Source organism: Solanum lycopersicum, chromosome 7 (genome assembly GCF_036512215.1).
Source record: "Solanum lycopersicum chromosome 7, SLM_r2.1".
NCBI lineage: Eukaryota > Viridiplantae > Streptophyta > Magnoliopsida > Solanales > Solanaceae > Solanum > Solanum lycopersicum.
In genome coordinates, this window is record NC_090806.1 from 25512166 (window position 1) to 25528504 (window position 16339).

Sequence of the window (16339 nt, forward strand, 5' to 3'; positions counted from 1 at the left end):
AGGATAGTTGTCCACTTACCAACTCAAAGGTGTGGCCCAAACTTGGTATGTCCAATGGAGGGACAATAGGCTGTTAAGGAGTGCACCGGTGACTTGTGATGTGTTCAAGAAGGCTTTTCTTGAGATATTCTTTGCTAGGAAGAAGAGGGAAGCTAAAGTGGTGGAGTTCATCAACCTTCGCCAAGGAGGTATGAGTGTTCTTGAATACACCTTGAAATACTCAATTATCAAATTATGCTCCTTCTTTTGTTTCTGACCATAGAGATGAAATGCATGGCTTTGTGACGGGAGTGTTGGATGACTTGCAAGAGGAATGTCATTATGACTATGCTACATTACAATATGAAAATTTCTCGTTTCATGGTTCATGATCAAAAAGTGGAAGAGGCAAGGTCTAATAGGAAGAGTAGAGATGCCAAGAGGGCAAGATCTTTTGATGGAGGTTCTTCAAAGGGAAGGCTTGAGATACAAGACAAGCCTAGGTTCAAGAAAAGGGTTTATAATCAAGTTCCTTCTAAGTTTCCTAAGGCTATGGATGATAAGGTGTCTAACCCTAGACCTAAAAAATGAAAGGTACTAGTTCACCAACCGAAAAGCCAACTTGTGGAAAGTGTGGCATGAAGCACTATGGTAATTCTCTTAAGGGATCGGATAATTGTTTTGGTTGTGGTAAAAGAGGGCACAAAGTTAGGGATTTCCATAATGTGAGGGTTCAACGCAAGGGTAACGGTCAAACTCAAGTAACTTGTTCAAATGAGGCTCCGAAGAAGAACAACTTTTATGCTCTCCGCTCTAGGGGTGAGCAAGAGACTTCTCCCGACGTTGTGTCTGGTATTTTGAAAGTCTTCACTATTGATTTTTATGTCTTACTTGATCTCGGTGCTACTTTATGATTTGTTACCCCTCTAGTAGCTAAAAAAGTTGACATTTTACCCAATATCTTGCATAAACCTTTTATAGTGTCTACCCCGGTGGGAGAGTCAGTTGTTGCAAAAAGAGTGTACAGAAATTGTCCTATAATGTTGCCCAATAGAGTTTCTTATGTTGAACTAGTAGAACTTGATATTATTGATTTGATGTCATTTTGGGTATGGATTTGTTTCATGCTTGTGTTGTCTATATAGATTGTAGAATAAGGTGGTGAAGTTTAATTTTCCAAAAGAGCCCGTTTTAGAGTGGAAGGGGGAAATTCTATTCTTAGAGTTTGTATAATATCTTGTCTTAAGGCTTGTAAAATGATCGCTAAAGGGTGTTTACACCATATAGTAAGAGTTCAAGATTTAGTCTCTGAAATTACTTCCATAGAGTCGGTCCCCGTAGTGAGGTAATTTTCGGAGGTCTTTCCTAATGATCTTCTTGGTATTCCTCCCGAACGGGAAATTGATTTTGGTGTCGACTTGTTTCCGAATACAAATCCCATTTTAATTTCCTCCTTATCGGATGGCTTCGGCCGAATTGAAAGAGTAGAAGGCTCCTGAAAGATGTACTAGACAAAGGCTTCATTAGACCTAGTATTTCTCCAGGGGGTTCTCCTGGTTTTGTTTGTGAATAAGAAGGATGGTTACCTTAGAATGAAAATCGATTATCGCCAACTAAATAAAGTCACTATTAATAACAAATATTCTCTCCCTCATATTGACGACTTATTTGATCAACTCCATGGGGAAAATTACTTTTAAAACATTGACTTCAGATATGGATATCACCATCTTAGGGTGAGAGGTGAGGATATACCAAAAATGGTATTTCGAACTAGATATGGTCACTATGAGTTCTTAGTAATGTCCTTTGGTCTCACGAATTCCCCAGTGGCATTTATGGATCTCATGAATAGGGTGTTTTGAAGTTACCTAGATTCATTTGTCATTGTTTTCATTGACGACATCTTGGAATATTCAAAAAATGAGGGTGAACACATGGACCGTTTGAGGGTGGTGTTACAAGTGCTTAACGAGAATCAACTATTATCCAAGTATAGCAAATGTGAGTTTTGGTTGAGGTCACTGCGTTTCTTGATCATATCATACCTAGTGAGGGAGTCGAAGTTGGTCCAAGGAAAATGAGGTGGTCAAGAATTGTCCTATATCATTGTCTCCAACTGACATTAGGAGTTTCTTGGGTCTAGCAGGTTATTATCAGAGGTTTGTGGATGGTTTTGCGTCCATTACATCTTCTTTGACTACATTTACCCAAAAGAGTATGAAATTTGAATGGTCGGAGTCATGTGAGAGAATCTTCCAAATCTTAAAAGATAGGCTTACTTTCGCTCCGGTGTTGACCTTACCGGAGGGTGCAAAGGTCTTCATTGTGTATTGTGATGCATCCCGAGTGGGTTTAGTGTTTGTGATTATGCAACATGGAAAACTAGTAGCCTATGCTTCTAGACAACTTAAGGTGTATGAGAGGAATTATCCAACCAATGATCTTGATTTAGCTCCCGTGGTATTTGCCTTGAAAATATGGAGGAATTACTTCTATGGTATTCATGTCTATGTATATACCGACCACAAGAGCCTCCAATATGTGTTTACTCAAAATGAGTTGAATCTCTAAAAAAGAAGGTGGTTCAAATTATTGAAAGACTATGACATAAGTTTTCTCTATCACCCCGGCAAGGCCAATGTGGTAGAGGATGTTTTAAGTCGTTTGTCCATGGGTAGTGTGTCTCATGTAGAGGAAGCCAAAAAATACCTAGTAAAAGATGTTCATAGGTTGGCTAGATTGGGTATTAGGTTGGAAGATTTTCCGAATGGTGGTTTTATGGTCCATCATAACTCCGAGTCATCCTTGGTGGTTGAGGTGAAGTCCAAACATCACCTTGATCAACCTTGTCCAACTCGCTAACAAATCAAAGTCGAACACCAAAAGTCGGGTGGTTTACTTCAATAGATTAAAGTTCCTACTTGGAAGTGGGAAGACATCGATATGGATTCTGTTGTAGGTTTTCCTCGGACATGAAAGCAATATGACATTATATGGGTGGATGTGGATACGTTGACCAAATCTGCTCATTTAATTCTCGTATGGTCTACATATTTGGCGGAAGATTATGCAACGATCTTCATAGATTAGATTGTATGTCTCCATGGTATTTCATTATCCATCATATCGGATCGAGGTGCACAATTCACATCTAGATTTTGGAGAGCAATCCAAGAAGAGTTGGGTACTAAGGTGAAGCTTAGTACCGCTTGTTTCCTCAAACGGATGGTCAAGCGGAGTGTACTATTCAAACCCTTGAGGATATTCATAGAGCTTGTGTCATTGATTTTGGGAAATTAGAATAAACATTTGCCTTTGATGGAGTTTGCTTACATTAATAGCTACCATTCATCCATATTTATGGCTCTTTATGAAGACTTGTATGGTAGAAGGTGTAGGTCTCCTATTGAATGATTTGAAGTGGGTGAGTCTTCACTTTTTGGTCCCAATTTGATTTATAGGACTTTGGAGAAAGTTCATATTATAAGGAATCGCTTGCAAATGGCATGTAGTCGGCAAAAGTCTTATGCTGATCATAGGAGAAGGGACTCAGAGTTTGAAAGAAGGTAATAAGGTGTATTTTAAAATTTACCTATTGAAAGGGTGTTTAGATTTGGCAAGAAAGAGAAGTTGAGTGCTCGTTATGTGGGTCCCTATGGAATCTTGCAAAGGGTTGGTAAGGTTGCTGATACGCTCAAACTTACTTCTCAAATAAGAAGTAAAGCGGTCGTGTCAAGTAAATAACACAACTAGTGAGGTTGGGATCATTCCCACGATGAAAATAGTCTATACTTAACTTCAACCTGTTATTACTATTGTTTGGTCAATGACTTCCTTGCGAAAGTAAAAACAATAAAAGGGGGGTTTCTATTTCTAAATGAGTGAAAATAACTAATGAACTTGAAAGAGACACTTAACAGCTTTGAATGTTGGATTTTAATCAATTAATCAAAGTAACTAGGGTTTACGTGTTCCCTATAAGATCATAACTTGATAATTCTAACTATAACAATTCTTTCCTAGTATCTTGCATACAAAGTGATAAGTTATGTATTTCTAAATCCTTGGTCCGGCATCTAGAAAACCTCACTCCGCACCTTGGTCCGGCTACGTGTGTTGCTATCCTAACCTTTATCCTTACCTCATATTAAGCATCGTATTCGATATTTGACTAAGTTATTACCTCGTATCAATCAATACTATCCTATTAGATAGTATACACTAAATCTATGTTAGTAAATCTTTTCCTATTATCTAGCTCCTTGGTCTGGCAAGCAGCATTAAGGCGAGTTCTAACGTTGGTCGTCCGTTAAAAAGACTTCTAAGCGAAAGAATTATTAATACATGCAAGACACTATTCTAGAATTGTTATTTTAGTTAGGTTTTATCTCATTATTTTCCTATGGTTCCCACAACACTAGTTATGGAGTTTAGTTACTCATAGTCATATTCACAATATTCAAATATATTAAATAAGAATTCACGTACTTACTTCAATGAGAAAGAGTAAAATCCGAAAGTTTGTTTGATTAATCACCAATATTCACTTGCAAGAATCTCAAAGTAATCAATAATCTCACAAAAAGTCTAATGATTATCAAAAATCTCACAATACAATGTTTACCAATACAGAGTTTAACAATTTAAGAGTCTAACCTCAAAAACGAGGTTTTTCGAACTATTTATAAAAAATAAAAACCTAATTAAACAAGGACTCTATTTGCTGGAAATCTTCCAAAACGCGGCTTGGTCGACGGACCACGCGACGGATCGTCGTGGTCACGACGGACCGTCATGGACTCCGTCGTCCCATACTTATGCAGTTTCTTCTGTTGCTCTCTTCACCACCCTCAACGGCAAGTATGACGGACCGTCATAGGCACAACGGTCCGTTGAGGGTCTTCGTTCCAAAAAACATCAACTCTTGAAATCTGGGTACTGGGATCACTTCTCTGAACTTCATGACGAACCTGCAGGACGGACCGTCATAGATGGACGGTCACAAGCTTCGTAACCCCATATTTGGTCAGACTTCCCCATCTTCCTTCAGCATCTGCACTACGCTGCCACCTACGGACTGTCAGAAGCACGACGGACCGTCATAAGCTCCGTAGGTGGTCTCTTCTGCATTTTTCGCTCAACATCTCCGCATTAAGCTTTGGACAGATTTCCTGCAAAACAAAGAGAAACTTATATAAAAATTAGCACAAAAAGACTTTCAGACACACTAAACTTAAGGAAAAAGTATTAATTATACCGTGAAACCAAGGTATATCAGTTGCATATGATCTAAGGTTGCCTAGTGAATTGGCTTCGTTTCATCCGATTTTTCATGTTTCTATGCTTAAGAAGTTTATTGGTGATCCCAAGCCTATTCTTCCTATTGATGGTGTTTGTGTGAAGGATAACCTCTCATATGAGGAGGTTCCGTTTCAAATCCTTGACAGGAAAGTAGAAAAGTTAAGGAACAAAGATGTGGCTTCCATAAAGGTGTTATGGAAGAATCACCTAGTTGAGGGTGCAACATGGGAGGTCGAGGCCAACATGAAGTCCCTTTAACCTCATCAATTTGATAACTAAGGTTATTTGTTCTTATTAACAATAAAAATAATTACAAGAATTGAAGTTTCCTTGATTTTTAGTGAAATCTTGCAAAAATGTGCATTTTGGTGTTGTTACAATGACTTAGAGCAAAATGTGCTTTCAACTTGGAAATTTTGCAAGTTTGCCTATTTTGAGTTATGTTGTTCTTTTTTATACGGTGAGTCTTTATGAAATGATATATAGCATGTTGGTAAGTTTAACTTTGGCACAATTGACTCATGTAAAGTATGTTGAGCTCATGTTGTTATTGTGAGAAAGAAATTCCTCATGTTGTGATGTTAAGCCTTATGTGTTGAAATTGATGTTTTGAGTCATTGTGCAAATGTCATATTTTTATGTTTATTTGAGTTTTCACTCACTATGAAGTTTTATATTGTTGGTTGGGCTTCTAGTCTTTAGTCTATCCTTTCTCTTTTAAAAGCTTAGTGTTATTTCGGGACGAATGTTCCAAAGGGGAGGATAATGTAATACTCCAAAAAATGAAGACCTAATATAGAGTATAACATGAGTATCTGAAGGTTTATATAACTTTATATGACCTAAAATAATGTTTAGAAGTCATCCAAGAAGTTTTAGAGCCAACACGTCAACAAACGTCCATGACGTTCGAAAACTAGCCGAATTGAACTAGTTGACTTCGCTATATTTGGGGATAGTTTCGGAAGGTCGGATGAAGTCAAAAACCTGGAAAATAATTAATTTAGGTAGATTTTAGTATGAAGTGTCTAAACGTCCAATAACTACGCCCCAAGGAAAACCCAAAGGGTCTTGGAGGAGGACCCCAACATGGGTGGGCAGGCTGCAAAAGCAGCCTGCGAAAGTCAAGAATCAGCGGGCTGCAGCGCGAAGCGCAGCCAAGACAGACCTCACAGTCCCAAAATTTATTTTTAGGAAATAAAATGTGTCTTGGACCCGCGACGCAGAGTCACTTCCTAGATTCGATAAAATTGCATTTTTGACATTTAGACTTCACAAAAAGACTAATATAAGGGAGGGGTGTTTTGGATAATTTAGGAGGTGATTATATATAGACTAAGGGTCATTTCACTCACCCAAACCCAAATTCCCAAAAAAAAAACCAAAAGCTCTTACTTCTCTCTACTTTCTCTCTCCCCAAATCCTCCATTGAAGAAGGAACAAAACTCGAGGAAGAAGGTCAATTTCTCTAGGATTTCACTTCAATTTCATGGATTAATCTTCATTAAGGTATGGGTTCTTCAATCCTGGGATTTCTTTCCCCAAGAGATCCTCTCAGAGTTGATTTCTAAATTACCCAATTCCATGGGTTTTCCAATTCTAATGGGTTTTCTTCTAAACTTCAAATTGATGATGAATTGTGATTTCCTATTACTAATTGAGTAGATTGTTGATTACTTTATGTTAATTAATGCAATTTCGTATTTGTTATGTTCCATTCCCCAAATTTCCCAAATCTTGGATCGTGGTCATGAATTGATGGGAATTGAAGAACGAATTGATCATTAGACTTGTTTTATCTATTCTAATTCTTGATGAGTCCATGATGAACCTCTAACCCTGACTAGAGGTTAATTGGGATAGTGATGATGCAATTGACCTAGTTCTTGTCTCAAAAACTATTGATTTATTTTACTACACCTATTGTTAGATGTAATTGGTTGTTTGATGGTAATATCATGATGATGGTTATTAAAGGAGATTGAGTAAGTCTTTATGATCCTAACCCTTACTTCAATTATGATGGCTTGTGATTGATGATGTTGTTCAATCGAAGCATGAATTTAAATTTTCCTAAGTTGGTGTTGGTATGATGATGGATTGAAATGTCTTGATTATGTGATTATGAGATTATGCTTAAGATGGAATGATATAAGGTTTGTTATGAAGTACCTATGTGCCTTATTATGACATGATGATGATGTTATGCTAATCTCACATATGAGGGTTGCCATGAAACTATATTCTCATTCAATTCCTAATGAGCTAATGATAATGAATTTGCAAGGTATTAGACCCTATGACCTTCATTATGCTATAATAATTAATAAATACAAAAGACATTTCAAAAAGAGAATTTAGCTTAGCACCGAGTGAACTAGAGTGAGGAGTGTCCTTTCCCTCATACGGAAGGTAGGATCACAAATGTACTCTTGAGATTGGAAACTACAATGCATGTAGCATAAAGAGGGTACCAACCATATCTCCTAGCTCCTGAACTATGTTGCCCCCATAGAAATACTATCTAGTGGATCCACGAAGTTGTTATGTTCATGTTTTCATAATACCTTGGCAAGTAGTCCACCTTCTTTCGGTGTAGGGTTCCATGACACCGAATTCCACATTGTTTCATGTGCTCTATGACGAATAGGGCAAGATTTTCCCAAAAAGGTAAAAATGAATTAAAAGAATGGACTCTAACAAGGATGACCTAAGGGGTTAGCTTAGTTTAGGTATGGGTATGGGACTCTATCTAAACATTGCACTAGTTAGCCTTGAGGTGAATTCTAAGAGGATGTTCTTATGTTTGAATTTGTTTAACCCTACATGATATGTATGTGGTGAACTTGAACATTGTTGATACTTCATGTTGATTGGTGTCACTTATGGGCTTTGCTTGGTTATTGCACTTATTGACTTTATTGGGGTTCATGGGTAATTGTCTTACTTTAGTAATATTGAAATGTACTCTTATTCATGCTTGTTGCTAATATGATTTGATGATAGAGTTATTTGGCTATGTATTCAATTATATTATATGCATGTTCACTTGATCATACTTGATGTTGTGGTTCTTGTGATGTACATGCCTATGACTATTGGTTGGTATGGTCTTGTTGAATGTGAATAAAGGTTTTTAATAAAAATTTCATACTTTATTAAATGTCACTTTTCTTAGCATTATTTCAAGATATGTGTGCATATGGTCTCATACATAGTACAAGTGGTGTGTCACGACCCGGATTCTGGAATTCGGATCGCAACCGACTTCGTTGACCATTCAAAGTTCGCAAATAAGACTCATCTTGCATTCATCACATTCATATGGTTAATTTTAGCGGAAAATTTATAACTTTTAAACATATGAATAATACATAGACTTCATATAGTTATTTCATGAATTCATCATATATTAAGCTCAACATAAATGTAACAACCATCTATCATAAGAGTCAATTCGAAACAGAATAAGAATATATCATAAATACATTTGCCAAACACGGCCTTATTTAAAAAGTTTGAAATAAAAGTACGAAAGAAACGCTAGGGACAACATCCACTAGCTTTTCCTAAAACTAAGGCTAGACTAAAGTTGTAGCATCCTCGAAATCAAGTGGACCTACCAAATGGTTTGGAGAAACGCTAATGTCCAAACCATTTCAAGAGTCATCAATTTGTCCCTTAACCTGCATCTATAAAATAGTTAATAGTAGGGGTTATCATACCACATGTACTTATTATGGGTTTATGCACACATACACATAAGGCTATGCATGATCAAACAAAGCTCTTCCTAAACAACATGCTAATTCTGGAAAGCCTAGTCACTAGACTTTCCTAAATCGTTAGTTGTGAATTGTGGTATGAATATGATGTATTTTAATTCATTCAAAGCACACAAATCATTTTTTATATGATTAAAAGACATTAGCATCATCAACATAATTTTAAAACAACTCGGGAGAAGATTTGAGATTTTTGATCCTCTTAGGCCGAGAGCTCCTCTTTGTACACTTAGATTATTTTTAAGCCGTTTTCTTCATATTGTTGTGTAGTTAAGTAATTCCTTTGGTCATATGTTTTTCTTACAAGTGAAATGATTAATTTTAGTCCCATACCCACAATCAACTGATGTAAGTAATCCAAGCACTAATGAATGATTTCCCTACCTTATAGTGAGTCATTCTTTACACTATATATTCATTAACTTTCATAAGCAATTCTCTATTGATCATGCCATTAATTTCATTACTTCCATGTTTTATATATTATACATTTCACACACACGGACTTTGGAATCGTTGATGTAGCATTGAGATACCTCAAGTGAGGGCCCAATATATGGGACCTAAAACCGAGGGCCTTCTTTAGCAAACACAGAGTTTGCTTCATTAGTTCATTCTTACTTCACATTATTTATTTCATTCATTCATAGGTTGATGTAAACACCAGCTATACCTATGATTAAGTTTAAGACTCTCATCGGGATCATGAAGTGCAATAACCAAGAATGACCTAATGTCATTACTTGAATTTGATTTCACCTCTTGATTGTCTTGCACAAACGCCTTCGGTGTCATTCATTTCATTATCATTCATACTTTGAGGAACTACAACCTTAACCGACATATATCATGTGAGCATCATGAAATCCGGTGTCTTCCCCACACCGAAAAGAGGTGGAGTCACTGGCCAAGGTGAAACCAAAACATGCTAGCGTATATAGGTAATTGAATCCTGCTAGAACCCTATGTTGGATGCATAGGTTCAAAGACAAGGAGATATAAAGAAACCTATACCCGCCTCTGGACAGTCTCATCTCATGAGATTTACATGAATCTCTGCCTTCCCGAAAGAAGGAATCGCGACTCATAGCTAGCCTATCGGTGCTTCGTATAAACTTTCATTAAATTCATCTCACACATCATAGAAGTTGGCTTCTAGCATGAGGGCATCATTTCTCATTGGATGATTTATCATCTCATCATTAGTATTAAGTGTGAATTGTCCTTACACTTACATATAGAGTATGATTGAGTCTTGTCTCTTGATATTCAACACTCTCTTAGGTGAGTAGTTTTAGTTAACTTTACTTAGACTTGGTTGAGACTTGTCTCACAATTAATATTAGTCTCTTATCATGTTGTCACCATTTTCATTAGTATCATAGATTAACATAATTACTCACCTCATTACGTGAAAGTTCATTTCTTCTTTATCTTTTAGTGTTTACTCAAGCATTATGGAGGCTTGATTCTAGATTGAGATTTACTTACTCTATTGATGACTTATCATCCTTACTTTACATTGATAAAATGTGAATTTTCCTTACATATCATCCTTTGGTGTTAATGAGACTGGTCTCACACATTCTAACACCTTCATACGTGAGTATTCTTTTAACATAGTATCTTAGGTGTAAGTGGACTTGTCTTACTTCCTTTAACACTCCATTCTGGTAACTTAATTAATTTAGACCCCTTTAATTATGTTATAACTCACGTTACTTACTTACTTTAGTGTAGTAGATTCATATCATCGTTTATGGATGATGAGCACTTCATTTAATGAGTTTCATGAGTTCATATGTCATTCTTTTAGAGCATGTTGGGAGTTCTCCCAATGAGTGGCATGCCCTTGATTATGGGTTCATTGAATTAGTTTAGAACTTCTTATATTATCATTCGATACTCTAACTACACAAGATTGGCATATAATTAATATTTGCCTCAACCTTTGAATATTTAACTACTTAACCATTTTTGTTGGCATGTGCCAATTTTACGTATGTTCATATCTAAATTTAATATTTATGAACCATTAGCCAATCTTGTAATTATTTAACATAATATTATAGCCATTTACATGCATCACTTTTAGACAATGCATCTTTATCCATTTTATTGGCATACAATTAGTATTGGCATAAATAATTGGGCATAGATTTCATAACCATAATTGATGGAATAAGCCAATTTTCAGGTTCAACACGCTTAAGTTTTTATACATTATACATTAGCCAATCTTTTAGTTATTTAATATAATATTTTGTCCAATTTTCTATAACTTGCTTGACAATGTAGTGTTAGCCAATTTATTGGCTTAAGATTAGTATTGGCATAAGCAATTGGCTATAGATTTCATAACTGTTTTGTTGGCATAAGCAAAAGTTTCATTCAATCATGCTCCATTTGGGATACATTATTTATTAGACAATCTTTTAGTTATTTAGATATAACATTGTAGCCAATTCCCATTTAAATTTTAAACAATGTTTTTGTTAGTCATTTTATTGACATAAGCCAAACATTCACTCAAATTATGATTTCATGGATATCTTTTTAGCTAACCTTATAACATAACTTTAGGCATAACGTTTTTTAAAACATCTTGGAAAGAATAATATTAGCATTTGATGAATATATCATATTTATAACGTCATATTAATAGCAAGCATGCACAACAGACCGTAACACCTTCATTTATAACATCTTCGGACATATCTTTAACATAGTATCATTCTTTTAATTCACATAATAACACTTAACATCAAACGAGTCCAATTAATAGGTTAAGTCAATCATTTTTTAATCAAAACCCATGCACATTAAGATCATCCAAAACCAAATACCAACCACATGATTTCTAACCTATTCAAAATTAAAATCGTAACAAGGATGCTAGGGAAAGGAGTTCGACAAGAACGATGGGAAACAACCCTAGTTTTCAAGATGTTTGAATCATTCGAAAGAAAATTCTCTTGGAGAAATAAGTCCAAGATAGAAACCCATACCTTAACTATAACTTAATCTATGAATACCACCTTGAACGAAACCTTGAAGAAACCTTGAAATTGTCCTAGAGAAATTGATAAATTTTCTGCCTTTTTCTTTCGCTTGTTGCTTACTGTTTTTGCGTCTCCTTTACTATGAGTTTTAACGTGATTCTAAGTATTATAAACTTATATTGACTCCTTCAACTTTTGGTTTAATAAGTTAATTAAATAAATTAATTAACTAATTACTAAAAAGCCCCTCCTAAGTTGACTAAACATAGGAGAATGTTGACTTGACCAAAAATCTAGAATTTTGGTGTTGACTATGATTTTGTAAACATTTTGACTTTATTTTAATTAATTAAATCCTTAATTTAATTAATTTACGGACCTAGGGTAATTACTAAAGTACCCTAGTCATTCGAACCATAAGCAACCCTTTAGGACCATCCTAGATTAAGTACTAGGATGTTTCTCGAATTGTACTGGGCTAGCATAAGAATTTATGTTTGACCCCTTTAATTTAATTAATTAAATATCTAATTTAATTAATTAAGTGACCTAGGGTAATTACTAAGGTACCCTTAAGTCGTTATAAGCATAACTAATCCTTTGGACAATCCTTGGTTAGGTACTAGGTTGTCTTTTTCATGTCTTAATCGAAATCTGGAAATTGTTTTGTGATTTTGATTTTCACAAAACAATTAAGTTGCTAAATTAATTAATTTAGTAGCCTAGGGTAATTAATAAAGTACCCTTAAGCCGTTAGGATCTTACCTAACTCTTTGGACCATCCTAGGTTAGGTACTAGCTTGTCCCTTTCTTGTCTTAACCGAAATCTAAAAATTTCTTTTTTATTTTCGGTTTTAGCCCTTTTAAATTAATTAATTAATTAGGTAACCTATGGGAATTTCTAAAGTATCTTTAAGTTTTCAAGACTATAACTAACCTTTTGGACCATCCTAGGTTAGATACTAGGTTGTCTCTTTAACTAGTACTAGGCTAGTGTCAACCAGGTTTTCGTCCTAGGTTTTCGGGTGCACTAATGGGTACATTTCGGTTTTAGCTAGGACATTTAGTTAGGACCTAGAATCGGTTTAGAGTTGAATGGAGAAAATTCTATTCCTAAAGGTCGTATCATCTCTTGTCTAAAGGCTTATAAGATGAACTGTAAAGGGTGTTTATACCATATTGTAAGTGTCAAAGATTTAGACTCCGAAACTCCTCCCATTGATTTAGTCCTCGTAGTGAGAGAATTTACGGAGGTCTTTCTTAATGATCTTCTCGGAATCCCTCCCGAGTGGGAAATTTATTTTGGTATTGACTTGCTACCGGATACGAACCCCATTTCAATTCCTTCTTATTAGATGGCTCCGGACGAATTGAAAGAGTTGAAGGCTCAACTCAAAGACTTATTAGACAAAGGTTCATTTGACCTAGTATTTCTCCATGGGGTGCTCCGGTGTTGTTTGTGAAGAAGAAGGATAGAACCCTTATAATGTGTATCGATTACTGGCAACTTAATAAAGTCACTAAATAACAAGTATCCTCTCCCTAGGATTGATGATTCAGTTGATTAACTCCAAAGTGCGAGTTACTTTTCAAAGATTGATTTGAGGTCGGGATATCACCAACTTAGGGTAAGAGGTAAAGATATTCCCAAAATAGCTTCCTGAACTAGGTATGGTCGCTATAAATTCCTAATTATGTCATTTGGATTAACAAATGCCTCGGAACCTTTAATGGACCTAATGAATAGAGTATTCCAAAACTACCTTGATGTTTTTGTGATTTTCTTCATTGATGACATCTTGGTATATTCTAAAGGTGAGGATGAGCATATGGACCATTTGAGGGTGGTATTGCAAGACCTTAAGGAACACCAACTTTTTTCCAAGTATAGCAAATTTGAATATTGGTTGAGATCAGTTGCGTTTCTTGGTCATATCATCTCTAGTGAGTGTGTAGAGGTCGATTTAATAAAGACGGAAGTAGTTAAGAATTGGCCTAGACCTTTGGCTCCAACCGATATAAGAAGTTTCTTGGGTCTAGCCGGGTACTATAGAAGTTTTGTCGAAGGGTTTGCGTCTATTGCATCTCATTTGACTCAAAAAATGTGAAATTTGAGTAGTTGGCGGCTTGTGAAAGAAGCTCCCAAGTGTTGAAAGATAGGATTACCTCCGCTCCGATGTTGACCTTACCGAAAGGTACCAAGGGTTTTGTGGTATATTGTGATGCTTCTCGAATCGATTTGGGTTGTGTCCTTATGCAACATGGTAAGGTTATAGCTTATGCCTCTAGGCAACTCAAGTTTCATGAGAAGAACTATCCAACTCATGATATTGAGTCAGCGGTCACGGTGTTTGCCTTGAAAATATGGAGGCATTATTTATATGGTGTCCATGTTGATGTGTATACCGACCATAACAGTCTTCAATATGTGTTTACTCAAAAGGATTTGAATCTCCGACAAAGGAAATGATTGGAATTGTTGAAAGATTACGACATGAGTGTTCACTACCACCCCATCAAGGCCAATGTAGTTGCAGATGCTCTAAGTCGTATGACCATGGGTAGTGTGTTTCATGTGGAAGAATCTAATAAAGACCTAGTGAAAGATGTTCATAGGTTGGCTCGTTTGGGTATTCGATTGGAAGATTCTCCTAATGGTGGTTTTATGGTCCATCATAACTCTGAATAATCTTTGGTGGTTGAGGTGTAGTCTAAGCAACACCTTGATCCATAATTGATGGAGTTGAAGGAATCGATTATTGGTAAGCTTAATGAGTCATTCTCCTTAGGAAAGAATGGTGCTTTTTGAGGTACCAAGAGAGGATGTTTGTGCCCAATGTTCATAATTTGAGAAACCACATTCTTGAGGAAGCTCATGGTTCCCATTATTCTATTCATCCGGGTTCTACTAAGATGTATCTTGACCTTAGAGAAGTATTTTGGTGGGATGGCTTCAAAGGGACATAGCAAAATTTGTTGCTAAGTGTTTAAATTGCCAACAAGTAAAAGTCGAGCACCTAAAATTGTATGTCTTACTTCAAGAAATACAAGTTCCCACTAGAAAGTGGGAAGACATTAATATGGACTTTGTAGTGGGTTTTCCTCCAACACAAAGACAAAATGACTCTATATGGGTTATAGGTTGACAAAATCCACTTACTTTATCCCTGTTAAGTCTACTTATTCAGCAAAAGAGTATGCAAGAATTTATATTAATGAGGTTGTGAGTCTTCATGGGATCCATTTATCAATCATTTCGGATAGAGGTGCTCGATTCACTTCTTGGTTTTGGAGATCCTTCCAAAAAGGCTTAGGTACTCAAGTGAAGTTAAGCACAACTTTTCATCCCCAAACGGATGGTCAAGCGGAGCGTGCAATTCAAACCCTTGAGGATATTCTTAGAGCTTGTGTTATTGACATCAAAGGAAATTGGGATGAACACTTGTCATTGGTTGAGTTCTCTTATAACAATAGTTACCATTCGAGTATATCCATGCTTCCTTTTGAGTCTTTATATGGTAGGATATTTAGGTCTCCAGTTTGGTGGTTTGAGATTGGTGAGTCTTCATACTTTTGTCACAAATTGATCTATGAAGCTTTGGAGAAAGTTCATTTGATAAGGAATAGATTGAAGACGGACTATAATCGGCAAAAATCTTATGTCGACAATAGGAAAAGATACCTTGAATTTGAAGAAGGTTATAAGGTGTATTTGAAAATTTCACCTATGTAACAGGTGATGAGATTTGGCAAGAAAGGGAAACTTATTCCTCTTTATGTGGATCCCTATGAAATTTTGCAAAGGGTTGGCAAGGTTGCTTATGAGTTGAAATTACCTAGTGAACTAGCTTATGTATTTTGAGGGTGAAACAATTAAATAGAGAAAAATTACATAAATATACAACTTATTTTACCATATTTTCTAAAATTCTCTACCATTTAAAAAAATTATAGAAACTCCTACTCTCTCCTATTCTCAGACATCACTCTTAAGTGATGTATTGGGATGCAATTTATCTGAACATGTGTCTCATATCAACAATAACGGTAATGTGCCAGGACACGATTTATCAGGGCTTTAAGCGATTTTTATCGGGACATGTGTTGTGTATAAATAAAGATAATATATTGAAACGTGATGTATCAGACGTTAAGTGATATATCCAAAAATTGAGATGCAAAGTATCGAGACATTGAATGATGCGTCCGAAATCAGGACATGTTGTATTAAGACACTGAGTGATGTATCCAAAATTCTTAAAATTTAAG

The 16339-nt window shown here is 35.8% G+C and overlaps 1 protein-coding gene across 1 annotated transcript; it reads left to right on the top strand.

The window, feature by feature from the left end:
• Positions 1-342: 342 nt before the first annotated feature.
• Positions 343-893, top strand: LOC138337370 (uncharacterized). Its single transcript, XM_069287280.1, has 2 exons — positions 343-543; positions 645-893. The coding sequence occupies exons 1-2, from the start codon at positions 343-345 to the stop codon at positions 891-893; spliced, it is 450 nt and encodes a 149-aa protein (XP_069143381.1).
• Positions 894-16339: the final 15446 nt, after the last annotated feature.

Excerpts from the sequence above, each read along its gene's own strand:
- LOC138337370 (XM_069287280.1), top strand. The coding sequence starts at position 343 with ATGAAAATTTCTCGTTTCATGGTTCATGATCAAAAAGTGGAAGAGGCA. Across the intron at positions 544-644 it reads CTAAGGCTATGGATGATAAG|GGATCGGATAATTGTTTTGG; the intron begins GTGTCTAACCCT and ends AATTCTCTTAAG.